The sequence below is a fragment of the Nyctereutes procyonoides genome, unplaced genomic scaffold (assembly GCF_905146905.1).
Source record: "Nyctereutes procyonoides isolate TBG_1078 unplaced genomic scaffold, NYPRO_anot_genome, whole genome shotgun sequence".
In the NCBI taxonomy this organism is placed as follows: Eukaryota; Metazoa; Chordata; class Mammalia; order Carnivora; family Canidae; genus Nyctereutes; species Nyctereutes procyonoides.
This window is the reverse complement of record NW_026575035.1, coordinates 14,030,304-14,045,672: the sequence shown is the minus strand read 5'-3', so window position 1 is coordinate 14,045,672 and position 15,369 is coordinate 14,030,304. Positions and strand designations below refer to the sequence as shown.

The window sequence follows — 15,369 nt, the reverse complement described above, 5'->3', positions numbered from 1 at the left end:
AACTTTTCATTGTTTCCAACAGAGCTAATAATGCCAGTTAAAAACAGTTAATTAGGGGATCCCTGGGTGGCGCAGTGGTTTAGCGCCTGCCTTTGGCCCAGGGCGCAATCCTGGAGACCCAGGATCGAATCCCACGTCGGGCTCCCTGCATGGAGCCTGCTTCTCCCTCTGCCTATGTCTCTGCCTCTCTTTCTCTCTCTCTATGATGACTATCATAAATAAATAAAATTAAAAAAAAACAGTTAATTATCTGGCATTAAAGCATACCAGAAACAAGAATAATGCAACCTTGTATTTCATACATTTTAAAATATACAAAGCATTTCTACATATGTCATCCCACTGTGTCCTTGATCACTTTGCAGGTGTCACACTGCAGGCTTTAGTAAGGAAACTGACGGTCAAAGAGATTCTTTGTCCCAAGTAAGAACTAGAATCCGAATTTTCACTAGTGGATGGGACATCTAGGTGGCTCAGTGTTTAAGTGCCTGCCCTAGGCCCAGGGCATGATCCTGGGGTCCCGGGATCAAGTCCCACATCGGGCTCCCCACATGGAGCCTGCTTCTCTCTCTGCCTGTGTGTCTGCCTCTCTCTCTGTCTCTCATGAATAAATAAATAACATCTTTAAAAAAATTTTTTTTCACTAGTGGAATTGACCTCAAACCATAGGGAATAAATTAAGAAACTGACAGCAGTTAATATTTTGTTATTTATTCCTAACTGACCACTTGAATAAAAACAAGACAAAAACTTCAGTCTCTATCTTGTTATTATCAAAGATCAAGGCAACACAGAACTATCCTACCAGGAAGCTGGCCAGATGAGTATAAATATTTTAGAGATTTCTAAAAAAATAAGATTAATAAAATAGAATTTATTCAGAAGCCAAGAACACTAAAACAAAGAGCACACTGCCTTGGAAGTCAGTTTAGATGATTCTTCATTGATATAATTTAACCATCAGCATTTCGGAATTACAGAATTTTTGTGAGCAGTCAAGCCAAAGAAAATGCAAGATTTCTTTCCTGTGGTCATTTAGGGTGGATATTTATTGTTCTTGACCCTTTTATGCCCTAGAAGGCTGTGGGGGTTACTATGATGAATTTGTGCAGAAGCTAAAAGTACTGGATGTGCCAGATATGCAATTTGTGGTTAGGTTTGCACTGAAATTGTGATGTGAACAAGACACTTACAACTAATGAATTCTTTCCTTTGAGGTGAGGAGGAGGGTTTTAAATTGAGACTTCATATCCTACCCTTGTAGCTCAGAGATAGTAGTTGTGTCTGAGGCTGATGTGGGGAGCTGCAGACAGCTGGACCTCCTAACATGCATTAGATCTTGCAAGAAACTGAAGGTGAATGCAGAGGACTCTGAAGTGCCACCCAAGAGCCTTTTAAAATAAATACAAGTTTTTAAAATGCTACTTAAGGAGTCACTGCATAAGTATGAAAAAAAAGAAGACCCAGTTGGGTGGGGGGGCAGGGGGGTTGTGGCAAGGATTTAGGAGGAACAACTTGCATGTAGTTGTAAATTACTTTACTTGTATACCCTGTACTGGATATTTTATTTCTTAGCACTATTGGTGTCTGCATTGATTAGACGGCAGGAAACAGAATGCCAATACAAGACAATTGTGTTGGCACTCAATTTATTTTAAATCAAATAAATTAAATGGTTACTCATTATAGTTTTTTTTTTCATTATAGTTTTAAAGGCAGTCAAGTCTAGTAGAAGATCAAAATACAGAGTAAACTAAGATTAAGCTACAGAAGCACAGCTTTTTTGCTTCCACAGTGGAAATATAAAAAACACTTAATCTTCAATTTCTAGCCTTTTAATAGGAAATCAGCAAAGACTAACAAAGGAACAAAACCAGGCATTCCCAGGGGAAACTGAGCTGAACAACACTAAAGGATAACCAAGTTGGACTCTGTATTCTCCTTGCCCATAAAACTATCATCTGTCAAATCTACCTCAAAAGGTTGTAAGTAACAAAATGAGACAATGGAGATTAAAAAAAAATTAGATGAAAGGTACAATTAAAAACCACCCGTTTGGGGCAGCCCGAGTGGCTCAGTGGTTTAGTGCTGCCTTCGGCCCAGGGCCTGATCCTGGAGTCCCGGTATCGAGTCCCACGTCAGGCTCCCTGCATGGAGCCTCTCTCTCTCTCTCTCTTTCTCTCCCCCTCTCCCTCATGAATAAATAAATAAAATCTTAAAAAAAAAAAAAAAAACACCCGTTTATGGGTCACCGAGGTGGCTCAGTCAGTCAAGTGTCTGCCTTCAGCTCAGGTCATGATCTCAGGGTCCTGGGAATGAGCCCCATGTTGGGCTCCCTGCTGAGCCTGCCTCTCCCTTTCCTTCCAGCTTGTGCTCCCTTGCTATCTCTGCTTCTCTCTCAAATTAATAAATAAAGTCTAAAAAAAAAAAACAAATAAAAAAAATAACAACCACCTATTTGCTAAAATTCAAAGGAAATGGCCTTAAGGCTGTAAGAAATGTCTTAATAATGCTCAGGAAAATATCAAAAGCCGCTTTTCGACATGATACTGATGAAGGTTCTTTTGAGTAAGCTGAGGATGAAGTAGCAGAAGAACTTTGTAAGGTGCTATAATCTGCATACTTTCAAATGCAGTTAGTAACCTGTGTTGCTCTGCTAGCAAATCAATTTATATATACCTCACATAATTTCATATAATGTAGGGTTCTATTTTTAAAGATATGATTCATAAGTATCATATTTATCAACATTTTAAATAAAATTTGAGCATTTTCCTAAGTACTATTAATATCAATGTTTAAGAATAATCAGAACACTGATCATCCGAACATTTCTGGACATATAACTCACAAAAGTACACCTTCATATCAGAATAAAAATTTTAGGAAAATGATGTATTAACAATCACCATACACTTAATAGGAAGATCCATTTTTCTACTGCCTTAGGAGACCACCCTCTGTACAACATTTTGCAGGCTTAACATACTTACTTCTGTATAACATTTTGCAAGCTTAACATCATTCCCAGCTCTCCTTTCATCTTTTCTCTGTTAGCACGGCATTCTGCCAAGTAGCGAAGAGCCTACAGCAAAAACAGAGACCAGTTAATTCACAAATTCAGACTATTCAAAACTAAACCCATTACTAATGTACTGCAAGAAGAAAAAGAGTGAAAAACAGGGTTTTAAGAATCAACTGGTTTCGAAGTGTTTAGACACTCTTCTTTCAATGTGACAGGCAGAGCAGCCCCCTAGAAGAGAAATAATCCTTTGAGCTGAAGTGGCTCAATGTGCTCTTTAAAATGACGGCTTCTAACTTATCCACAAGGTTAAAATCAGGTTGTTCTCATTTTATTTTCACCACTTCATCTTGCCACAGATACAAGGGAACCACATTCCATTTATTAATTTCAGGGAGTAGCCCCAAAAGCCACCATTTCCCCTAGATGCTTTTTACATATTAATTAAACTGCTGAGAAAGACAAAACATAAAACCGCCTTTACAGAATGAACTGTTTCTAGTTCTACAGTTCACCTTTAAAGTGTTTTCTGGGACGTCTGAGTGGCTCAGTGGCTGAGCACTTGCCTTTGGCTCAGGGCGTGATCCTTGAGGATCAGCCCTGCATTGGATTCCCTGCCAGGCGCCTGCTTCTCCCTCTGCCTGTGTCTCTGCCTCTCTCTGTCTCTCTCGAATACATAAAATCTTTAAAAAAAAAAAAAAAATTAAAAAAAAAGTGTCTTTTTTTTTTTTTCCGGAAAAGCAAAAGATAAACTTACAAAAATTGCTATTTTGTGAGTTTAATTTTTCTAAGGTGCTTTTCTCTTAAAATTTAAAGTACATTTTTATAAGTATCCCTTTTGCTGCTGATTCTTTAGGGATTTCATTTAGCTGTTCTATAGACCTCCTAACCTCTTATCATTTACCAAAGACTCTGGCACCTGATTCTAGGGAATAGGTCTGTGACTGAAACCACCCAAAACTCTGCCATCTCCGCCTACTGACTTTCACACATCCTCTATACTACATTACCCAACTGCCCGGTAATTATCGAAAACGGTACCATCTACCAAATCACAAATTCAATGACCTCTCTCTGACTACAATCTCCTGTCCTTTCTTCAACTCCTCTTAACTTTATCACTTCAGTCCATAAAGAATTAAATGCCATGGGAACTGCCCTCCCTCCACAAAAAAAAAACTAACAAAGAGAACAACATATATTAAACACAATGAACAAGAGGCAGCATAGGACTGTAACCTCTGAAAGAAGAGAAATGATGAGGGCAGCCTTCCATCTCAGTGCTTTGGAGGCAGTTTTCAGACTAGCATAAGGAGAGGGAACCCAAACGGAGCCCAGTGGTCTTGCTGAGTTAGGGATACAGAGATCAGAGGCAGGGAGGTTAAGGTGGTACAGTATAATAAAAATAAATATTTGGTCTTTGTCTATGTCCTGGCGCAGAGCTCCTAAAGCCCTTAGAATTTTCTGAGTGACAGCAGTCTCTCATAAAACAGTCTTTCTGATTACATCTGGGTTTATGTAAAAGAAGTGAGTTACAGAGCATCTGGGTAGCTCAGTGGGCTAAGAGTCTGCCTTTGGCTCTGGGTCATGATCTCAGGTCCTGGGATCCAGCTGCACATCAGGCTCCCTGCTCAGTTGGGAGCCTGCTTCTCCCGCCCCCTTGTGCCCCGCCAACTCACTCATGCATGAGCTTGCTCCCTCTCTCTCTCTCAAATTAATTAATTAATTCTTAAAAAAAAAAAGGGAGCTGGCTGAGGCCCCAAGTAAGCCTCAAAAGGAGGCTAGTCACTAGAAGGACCAAGAGATTAAAGGATAAGAACTTTTAGCCCCACCTATTGGTTGGGGGTGGGGAGGTACTAGAGATTAAGTTCTTTTTTTTAAAAAAAAAACTTTTGTTTTTTAAATTTTTTTATTTATTTATGATAGTCACAGCGAGAGAGAGAGAGAGAGAGAGAGAGAGAGAGAGAGAGAGAGAGAGGCAGAGACACAGGCAGAGGGAGAAGCAGGCTCCATGCACCGGGAGCCCGACGTGGGAATCGATCCCGGGTATCCAGGATCGCGCCCTGGGCCAAAGGCAGGCGCCAAACCGCTACGCCACCCAGGGATCCCTAAAGATTAAGTTCTATAAAAACTCTTGAACTAGGAGATACAGAGTATCTGAATTGGTGAATACATACAGTCTGCCAGGAGTGTGGCACACCCTGATTCCACAGGGACAGATGGTACTGCACTCAGGACCCCTCTAGATCTTGCCCTATATAACTATTCATTTGTACCCTTTACAATAAACTGGTAAGTATAAGTCAAGTGGCTTCCTGAGTTCTGGAGCCATTCTAGTAAATTATCAAACCTGAGGGGGGGGGGGTCATTGGACACCCAATTGATAGCTACTTAGTCAGAAATTTGGATGACCTGATACTTGCAACTGGCCTTTGAAATGAAGGGCAGTCTTGTAGGAGTGAGCCTTAAATTTGGGCAGTCTGACAATTAACTCTGTCTGAATTGAACTCAATTGCTGGACACCCAGCTGGTGTCCACACAGAATCTGAGAATTGGCTGGTGTCAAAACAAAAAACAAAAAACAAAAAAAAACAAAAAACAAAAAACAAAAACAAAAAACAAAAAACACCCCAGGTGGCTCGAATTTGCGGAGAATAGAAGAGAGGCAGGGTCTGACCAGGAGGGGGGAAAAATCAACAGAAACAGATCAAAATGTGAGAAAGATGGAATTAAAAAATAAGGGCATTAAAACAGCTATTATAAATATGCTCCATATGTTCAAGGACGAGAGGAGGAGAAAAAAAGACTTAAAGAGGGGGAAAAAAAAGAAAAAAGAGCACCACAATGATGACCTGCAGGACAACATGAAATATCTAACATACATGGAACTGGAGTCCTGGAAGAGGAGAAGGCATTAAAAAAACCTGAAAAAACAGTGGATGACAATATCCTCAAATTAATGAAAACTATAAAACCACAGATCCAAATAGCTCAACAAATCCCAAGAACAACAAAAACAAGACAAAAAGAAAATCATTCATACTAAGCACATAATCATTTGCTGAAAAATAGTGATAAAGTCACCAAAAAAGTCAGAAAGAGAAATTATGTAGAAAGGAAAAAAGAAAAGAATTACAGCAGTCTTATTAGAAATCATATGAAACCAGGGGATCCTTGGGTGGCTCAGCAGTTTAGCGCCTGCCTTTGGCCCAGGGCGTGATCCTGGAGTCCCGGGATCGAGTCCCGTGTCGGGCTCCCGGCATGAAGCCTGCTTCTCCCTCCTCCTGTGTCTCTGCCTCTCTCTCTCTCTGTCTCTATGTCTATCATAAATAAATAAATCTTAAAAAAAAAAAAGAAATCATATGAAACCAAACAAAACAGTATAGCTATAAGCCAATAGTGAAGATAAAAGAAAATTATAAAAATGCCACACCTGCTTTTCAACCTCAGAGGGAACTTGCACCCACTTATTCCCCTCCTATCTCTCTACCTCTGTCTTTACATGACTAATTTCCCTTCTTGCTCAGCCTGGCATCTACAGTCTACCATTTCAACCACTCTCTTGCCAAAATCCTAAATTCCCTTGCCTAACCTCCTGTACAACTTACCTGGCCAAGAAATCATCCCTGAACAAATTCAACTATTTGGCTCTCAGGGCCTACAGTAGCCTGAAAGGAGGTGAAAAAGGAGTTTCATAGGCCAAAAGTATCTTATCAATTCGGGATTACCAAACTAATCGGGCCCTCAAAACTGCTGAACAATCTCATCATTCTCCTTAGTTAGCAACCTGTCCTATTTTCTGTAACAACTCTATAAGAGCCTTCTCCTCAAACCTCTTCCATTCTGGCAGAACCTAGCCTTTTTTTTAAAAAAAATTATTTAACCCCTAGCCTTCTGAATTTAAATAGGTCCAAGTCTAGTCCACCGAAAAAGACACCTCCTCCAACCCTAAGACCCTATATCTAGAGACCAACACTCTTTTCATCCTTATTGCAATTCTAATTGAAGATCAAACTAGGGGCCATGCAAATTTTCCCATTTGTTACTACCCTTAACTTGTCAATATCTGTCTTGCCTGTTAAATTTCACTCCACGAAGGCAAAATAGAAAATCTTCAAATCTTATGAAGTTTGATTTTTGAAAAGGAAAATGCATATATTACTGTTCTGTACAAACTTATGAAATTAGACTAGTTGGGAATTCATCATGGGTGTTTAAGTAAAAGGCAATGAGTTTAAAATTTCTATTACAGTAATTTTCTTTCTTTCTTTTAAAGATTTTATTTTTTCATGAGACACACACACAGAGAGAGAGAGGCAGAGAGAGAGAGAGAGACAGAGAGAGAGAGGCAGAGGGAGAAGCAGGCTCCATGTAGGGAGCCGACATGGGACTTGATCTGGATCTCCAGGATCAGGCCCCGGGCTTGAAGGCAGTGCTAAGTCACTGAGCCATCCGGGCTGCCCCTAGAGTAATTTTCTTTTAAACATTCTTGTAATGAAAATTTTAGAGAACACAAAAGTAGAGAAAATGTGTGGTGACCCTGCTGAACTCATCATCATTCACCATCAACAATTATCAACCACTTGAGAATCTTGTTTCATCTATCTCTGCTGTCAGTAACTACACTGGAGTGTTTTATAGCAAATATCAGAGAATATATAATCTCATTTGTAAATACTTCAGTAAATTCTCAAGAAATTAGATTTTTAAGTTAACTTAATATTATACCCTGCAAAAGTAATAACAATTCTTTGATACCTACTATCTGATCCATATTTATTTCGATCTAAAAAAAAAAACATTTACAGTTGATTTGTTCAAATTAGGATCCAAATCAGGTCCACATATTACTCTTGGGTGGTATGTCTCTGAAGTCACTTTTAAGCTTTAACAGTTACCACTATTCCTTTCCTCACCCCAAATGCCTTTCTTTTCAATGTCACTTACTGGTCACAGAACCAGATTACTTGTTCTTGAGAACTTATCACATTCTGGATTGGCCTGATTGCTTTGCATTATTCTTTCACGTCTCTTGTTCCCACACTTCTCATAACATGGTAGTTCCTTCGACATTATTAGCTATGATCCTGTATGTTTTTCTCTTTTCCTCTCCTTTCCTATATTTCCCTCCCATCTTCTACTAAAACAAGTGCTATGTCTATCCACTAATAAGCAGATAAGGAGAATGTGGTATTTCTCTGCAATGGAATATTATTTGGACACAAAAAGAAATGCAGTATTGATACATGTGACAATATACATGAACCTTGAAAACGTTATGCTGAAAGAAAGAATTCACAAAACCCACATATAACATGATTCTATTTATGTAAAAAAACATATAGGCATTTTTGCCCAAATAGGCAAATACAGAGATAGAAAGTGGTTACTTAGGGAAGGAGGTAGGCGGTTGGGGAGCAATAGGTAGAGAAGTTTCTTTTTGAGGTGATGAAAATGTTCTAAAATTGACTGGGTTGATGGCTGTGCAACTCTGTGAATACATTAAAAAACAATGAATGATAGATACACTTTGAGTGACTTGTACAGCCTGTGATTCAGACCTTAATGAAGGTACTACAAAATAAAAACAGAATAAATATCTTTTTAATGTGTCTATCCATACTGAAATGATACAGTCCAAGATTTCTTATGAAGAAAGTTGCAGAACATTCCATGCAGTATGCTACCATTTGTGTTAAAGGACTATACACACACATACGTGTTTGCACATATAGAAATATACTTACTACTATTTACTCTATAGTCACTTTTTTTTCTCTATAGTCACTTTTAATTTTTTACCATGTCATCTAACACTTTTTCAAAATCTTCTGAATTGCAAAATTATAACACTGAGACTGAAATTACTAAAGGCAACTTACGAGCAAAGCTGAATGGACAACAGGGGGGTTGGGGTGGTCCATAAATAAAATAAGGCCAGGCAGACATCCCTGATCCTGGACAATGGCTCTTCTATTTAATGGATCTGCTGCTAGATCCCGTAGCTGGTTAACTACCGAGAGAGCATCAGGTTCTTCATTCATGGTGGAGGACGAAGAATTCATCTTCTATGCCATACACATGAACCAAATCTTCTTAAATTCTGTAGAAACAGTTTGCAAAATTAGCTCTAGGCTGCTGAGGTACATTATGGCATTTGTTAAATAATCAGGATTACAACACCTTTAGAAAGAACAGATGAATCTAAATCACACAAAAACCTGAGACTTGGCAATTCCACAGTTTAAGTAAAATGAACATAAGAAGCTAAGTAAAAAAAAAAAAAATCAAGTTATTTATGTGCACAATATTTAAAGAACATATGTCATCTTCAATATTCCAATAAATTCCATTTTAGCAATACATATTTTAACACTAAAGTCATAATAAACAAGATCTTTACAGTTAAAGCTTATAACCTTCACTATACTTCTCAAATTCTACCACTGCCAGTGCTTTTTTCTAGAACACTTCTGGAGCCTACAAGAAGTGTCTCAGGGAAAGGTGTCTAGCTGAAAGCTTTTTTTCGTATTCATCTATGAACAAAACCCAGCATACTGGGCTTACAAAAGATAAAATCCCCTAGGAAAAAGGAGGGAGTCAAAAAAGGCTATGAACAAAAAAGCCAAGAAGGGTATCTCATATCTCACCCTGTGTCTCAGGCCCCAGGAGTTAGAGATCACAGTGAATCTGAACTGAATCTGTAACACACCTTTTCATCTCTGAGTGTGCCATATTCAGAAGAATGGAACACAGTTTGAGGTAATTCATTTATTTTTTTAAGATTTATTTATTTATTTATTTATTTATTTATTTATGTATGTATGTATGTATGTATGTATGTATGTATGTATTCATGAGACAGACAAAGAAAGGCAGAGACAGGCAGAGGGAGAAGCAGGCTCCATGCAGGAAGCCCGACGTGGGACTCGATCCTGAGTCTCCAGGATCATGCCCTGGACTGAAGGCAGCGCTAAACCACTGAGCCACCTGGGCTGCCCGAGGTAATTCATTTAACAGATAAGGAAACAGTCACAAAGAAGTTAAATTATTTGCCCCATGTGACAAAAGCTAGTTAGTATAAAAGTGTGCTAAAGGGATGCCTGGGTGGCTCAGCAGTTGAGTGTCTGCCTCTGACTCAGGACAGGATCCCAGGGTCTGGGACTGAGTCCCACATTGGGCTCCTTGTGGGGAGCCTACTTCTCCTTCTGCCTATGTGTCTGCCTCTCTCTGTCTCTGTGTCTCTCATGAATAAATAAATAAAACCTTAAAAAAAAAAAGTATGCTAAACTCTTATCTCCTAATCAACAGTCTTTCCACTTTCCATTGTCTTTTTGTTTACTTTTCTCCATACAGTACTTTAAAAAGCAAGAGTTGGAAACTCAACCACCTGAGCCACCCAGGTGCCCCTCCATACAGTCCTTTTAAATTTGCATACCTTTCTGCCATAAAAGTAAACCTTGATGTTAGAAAATGTAACATGTTAAACATACAAAAACCTAAGAAACAAAATATCAAGGAATAATCTTCATATGTGCAGAAAGTTAAAAATAATAATTTCCATTAACCAAGTTACATAGTATATTCCTATTAGTAAAAATACTTTCCATGAATCAAAATAAGTTTAGTGTCAATTTCAAAAACAATTCCAATTAGGGGAGGAAGGGGCAGAAATTCTTCTGTTACTCAAAAGACTATTACAGGTTATTTTTTGGGAAGAAGGTAATAATGCATAACTGACCTCACCAGATTGAAATATACAAAGTTACAAATAGTAAAGCGGGGGTACGGGTGGTGGTGGGGGTGTTGGTTGAGGTGCAGTAGGAAGGTATTTCTCCCAGGAAAGTTATTTATGCATTCAATATAAGAAAGCAGGCTCAGTGAGTCAGACCAAGGCTTCACTACTTGGTAAATGTGATTTCAAGCAATTCCTTTACTCTTTTGTCTCAGTTTCTTCATCTGTAACATAGAGCTAATCATAGCAGCTACCAAAGGTGTATGATCTAGATATAACGACAATATACAATGTGCCTAGCACATTGTAAATGCTCAATACATAACAGTGTTAAGTTACATGGAGCAAAAAATTAATAAAAAAAATAGTAAGATTACTCAATAAATGGTACTGGAATGCCTTCTAAGCAATTTAAAATCACTGCTAAGCAAGTTTAATTTATACCACACGGGGGATCCCTGGGTGGCTCAGTGGTTTGGCGCCTGCCTTTGGCCCAGGGCGTGATCCTGGAGACCCGGGATCAAGTCCCACATTGGGCTCCCTTCATGGAGCCTGCTTCTCCCTCTGCCTGTGTCTCTGCCCCTCTCTCTCTCTCTCTCTCTGTGTGTGTCTCTTGTGAATAAATACATAAAAATCTTTAAAAAAAATAATTTATACCACATGGCAAAAAGAAACCATACTCAAGATAAAATATGATAAATTTTTTTAAGTATACAAGCAAGTGTAAAATAAAGGACTCAGAGGAAACAGGGCTTTAGCAAGACAGAATCTGACAGTTATTTTCAAAATGAAAATAGGATAGTTACTGTGGCAATTTTAAAAATATTTTTAAAAAGCAATAGACTGAACACACAGAGATAAGATTAACAGGTTTGGGGGCATGCTGCCTCTCAGGCGCCTCTATTATCAGCATACTCAATATCCCTGTTTACAAACCACCTTAACCAAGAGCTTTACGTGCTGTTACCAGCACAAATCTTATCCAAAGTGGAACCTGAAGAACCAATTACTGGCTAAAAGGCCCAAGAACCAAGTTACATTAAGAACCAAATACGCGGGATCCCTGGGTGGCGCAGCGGTTTGGTGCCTGCCTTTGGCCCAGGGCGCGATCCTGGAGACCCGGGATCGAGTCCCACGTCGGGCTCCCCGTGCATGGAGCCTGCTTCTCCCTCTGCCTGTGTCTCTGCCTCTCTTTCTCTCTCTCTGTGACTATCATAAATAAATAAAAAATTAAAAAAAAAAAAAAAAAAAGAACCAAATACGCTGGAAGAGGTCCTTTTGCATTCACTTCTGACCCTGGAACTGGAGAGCGCCATTCTTATCTGAGTCCTTTGATAACTATTCAGTGGGAATAACGCTGAAAAAGTTATGGCCTTCCCTGTTCCTTTGAGATGAGTAAAAGGCTAAACTTAAAACTTCCAATCTCCAAAGCCCACAGACAAGGAGAGGGTCCCTTTCAGGATCTTCCAAGGAAAAAGTCAAGAATATCACAAGACATCAAAAATCCTAACACAATGGGCAGAAGCTGTGGTCAAGCACTGCATTTCCTTTGGCATTTAAATGAAGGCAAGAAAGGTAGACAGAAGCAATGATTAGTTTCCTAAATTAAACGGGTTTTTAGGTAAAACTTCAAGAGAGATTTCCTCTCGAGTGTTAGAGTTCAATTTTTTTTCCTCATTCAATATTCTTGGCAATATCAAATTACTCTGAGAATTGCCTGGATCCTGTTAAATGATCAATATTTCTGTGTTTTGAGGAATTCACAGAGCAGTTTTTATAAGATTATTATGGAACAGTTGAGAAAATTGAAACAGGTAAGCAAAAGTTAGAACTCTACCGCCATCTGATGTATTAGATACATTTAGTCTTGCTATGTTAATTGTATCATTTTTCACATACTAAAGTTGTCTGATAAAAATGTTAGCCTTCAGAGGCTGGAAAAACTTTTAAAAATGATACATTTTGGTATTCTATCTTACTCTCTCTCTTACTCTCAAATTGGCAGATCTCAAAACAATTTTTAAATAATATTTTAAATACACTTATCTGAATGATTTTATAGCAACCAATGAACCATAATGTAAGTTAAAAAAAATGTGGACTTGGACAGCCTATACCAGAATAACCTGGGGTTATTAAAATGCAGATTCCAAGGCCCATACCCAGACCTCACTAGGAATCACTGGAGGTAGGGCCCAAACGCATGATTTTAACAAGCACACCAGGTGATTCCTGGTGCAAATAAAAGCAATTAAAACTTTACAATGGTGGATAACTGCATGTCCTTTTATGTCCTTTTATGGCTAGAGATGTCTGAATAAAATCCTGAACACTAAAATTCTTCAAGATACTTTCTTTAATTACAATGCAACATGACAGTAAGTGAATTTGGGACTATGTTTCAGCTTCATTACCAGGTAACTAAATGAATAAACTGAAAAAAACACTAGCAGTAGCAAATTTACTGACTCCTTCGAAAGAAAGTGATGATCAAAGGAACAAAATTGTGGGGGGGGGGCATTATGGTGGAGAATCTGTGTATAGATTTTGTGTGAGTAAACAGAAGGTTCTTGAAATTTTATTTGTTAGCAGTAGTATATCTTTCTTGTCTCAATTATTTTCTTTTTTAGACCAGTACTTGATGACTTACAAGTTAGTTTTTGATTACTTTTTAAATACTCTTCTATTTTAAGATTTTGGGCTACTAAGCTAAACTTGCCAATACAGACCTACTTAATTAAAGAAAAATCAAAACCTCACTGGCAAATGAGGAAAACGTGAAAAAAAAAAAAAACCTTCTCTTCGTCTATTAGAACACAAATGCATATACTGCATACCTCCTTTTCTCTTATGTTGAGTTCAATTTGGACAAACAGATCATAAGACAATGCATGCTCCCCAAACTTTAAAGTGCACTTTGATTACAACCTAAGGGATTTTTTTCAAAAGCAGATCTGACGGAGTGAGGCTTGAGATTCCGCAGTTCCAACAAGCTCCCAGGTGAGGCCTATCCTGCTGGAACTGGGAACTTAGGTGATGGGTGTGAGACTACAATTACGAAAGATTTTCTTCAGCCAAAACTTAACATTCAACTCAAAGAATGATTTCGGTCTCTTACAACTAAGAGCTGCAGAGAGTACACAACCACAATCTAAATGCACATTCAGTTAAGCAAGTTTTTACAAAATAACATAAGCGCTGAGGTCAGATCTGGCTTTCTTACTAGCATCAAGTGTGACTCTTCAAGAAGTTGGGTTATCTCCCTTGAGCCTCAGTTTCCTCTCAATAATCCTGAGTGACTGTCAGTATCAAAGAAAATAAGAACTTGAAACCAGCACCAGCAATGACCAAACAAGAACAATACTTGATCCTGTGGCACTTCTATGCCACCAGGCGTTGCGGTATATTCCGCACCTCCCTAACACATCGGTGAACTATCCCCAAAGGAGCTGCTGAACTGCAGGAAGGCCTCCGAGAAGTGATTAAAATACAGGGATATGAATGCCTGTCTCTCCTGAATGGAGACAAACACAACAACGTCCTTCCACCCTTAATAAGACATGCAGGTGCACAAAACCTGAAACTGCCATACGAACAAGCCAAAGGGACGAAGAAGTGAGACGACATCCATTAATAATAACGCTAGGGTTTGTAAAAAATCGGACGAGCGGGGGACGGGGACGAAATGACCGAAGCTAACATTTTCACCAGGCACATCCGGCCAAAGCACTTTAAGGCGCTCGGTGGGACGCACTGCTGGGTGGGCAGAAGGCCAGCGGAGAGCGCCTCCGCCCAGGCCGACTCGCGGACTTGGTGAAGGGGCCGCTTTCCGCGGCCTTCCTTGGCTCCGCCGCTTTGTCTGCCGTCCCTGGACCCTTACCTACCGCGCCAGAGCCTCAGGAGTCCAGAGCCTGCCGCACCATCAGGGCCACACCAACGAGTGAGGTACGGAACCCAGGAGCCGCACAGCAGGTCCCTCCGTTCGCAGCCGCGGCGTCGGCGATGGCAAGCGACCAGGTTAATTCTAGGAGCCAAAGAGCGAGGACGCTGGCGGGGAAAGGTTCTCCAGGCTCTCCCCCATGACCCTGCAACATCCGTCGGTTCTGCCCTCTCATTGGTTGATCCCATTCCAACGCGAGGATAAAACATCCAGTACGTGAAGGCCTTCTTAGACTCACGCGTTGATTGGTTACCTCGGGAAAGGCACTAAGTGTTGAACGGAAGAGGCCAATGAGAGCGCAGGATCGCTTGACTTGGCCCCCACCTGTCCCCGTCGGCTGAGCGTCAAGCGAAGAAACTTCAATCTGGCTGAGAAGCCGTTAGCTTCCCGCTTACAACTGCCGGGCTCCCGGCCTTGCAGGAACCTGCGTGCTGCCGCGTTCGGAAGTTCACGTGGTATGTTTTTCTCTGGCAGTTCTTTCAGGTCTAATAAAGTATTTTCGTGATATTTCATTCGTTTTTGTGAGTCGTAGCTGATCATCTTTAAAGGTTTTTGAGTTTTTGGTAAGAACGTTAGCCCTGTGTGAGGCGTTTCTCGGATTTCGTACCTGTTCGTGTCCAGGCTTCCCAACAGCGCGAAGGCTGCAGAGTACGGCTTTTTATTTGTTTTAAA

The 15,369-nt window shown here is 39.8% G+C and overlaps 1 protein-coding gene across 2 annotated transcripts in view; it reads right to left on the bottom strand.

The window, feature by feature from the left end:
- The window catches only part of ARMC1 (armadillo repeat containing 1), a 39,105-nt gene extending 24,277 nt beyond the window's left edge, over nucleotides 1-14,828 (bottom strand). Inside the window, exons 1-3 of one of the 2 annotated variants that reach the window (XM_055318463.1) lie at nucleotides 14,638-14,828; nucleotides 8,905-9,125; nucleotides 2,994-3,085 (exon numbers count right to left, since the gene is read on the bottom strand). In XM_055318463.1, the coding sequence (XP_055174438.1) occupies nucleotides 2,994-3,085; nucleotides 8,905-9,087 (275 nt within the window). In that variant the 5' untranslated portion in view covers nucleotides 9,088-9,125; nucleotides 14,638-14,828. The remainder of the gene's footprint in view (nucleotides 1-2,993; nucleotides 3,086-8,904; nucleotides 9,126-14,637) is intronic. The other variant, XM_055318462.1, reaches the window with a different exon arrangement.
- Nucleotides 14,829-15,369: the final 541 nt, after the last annotated feature.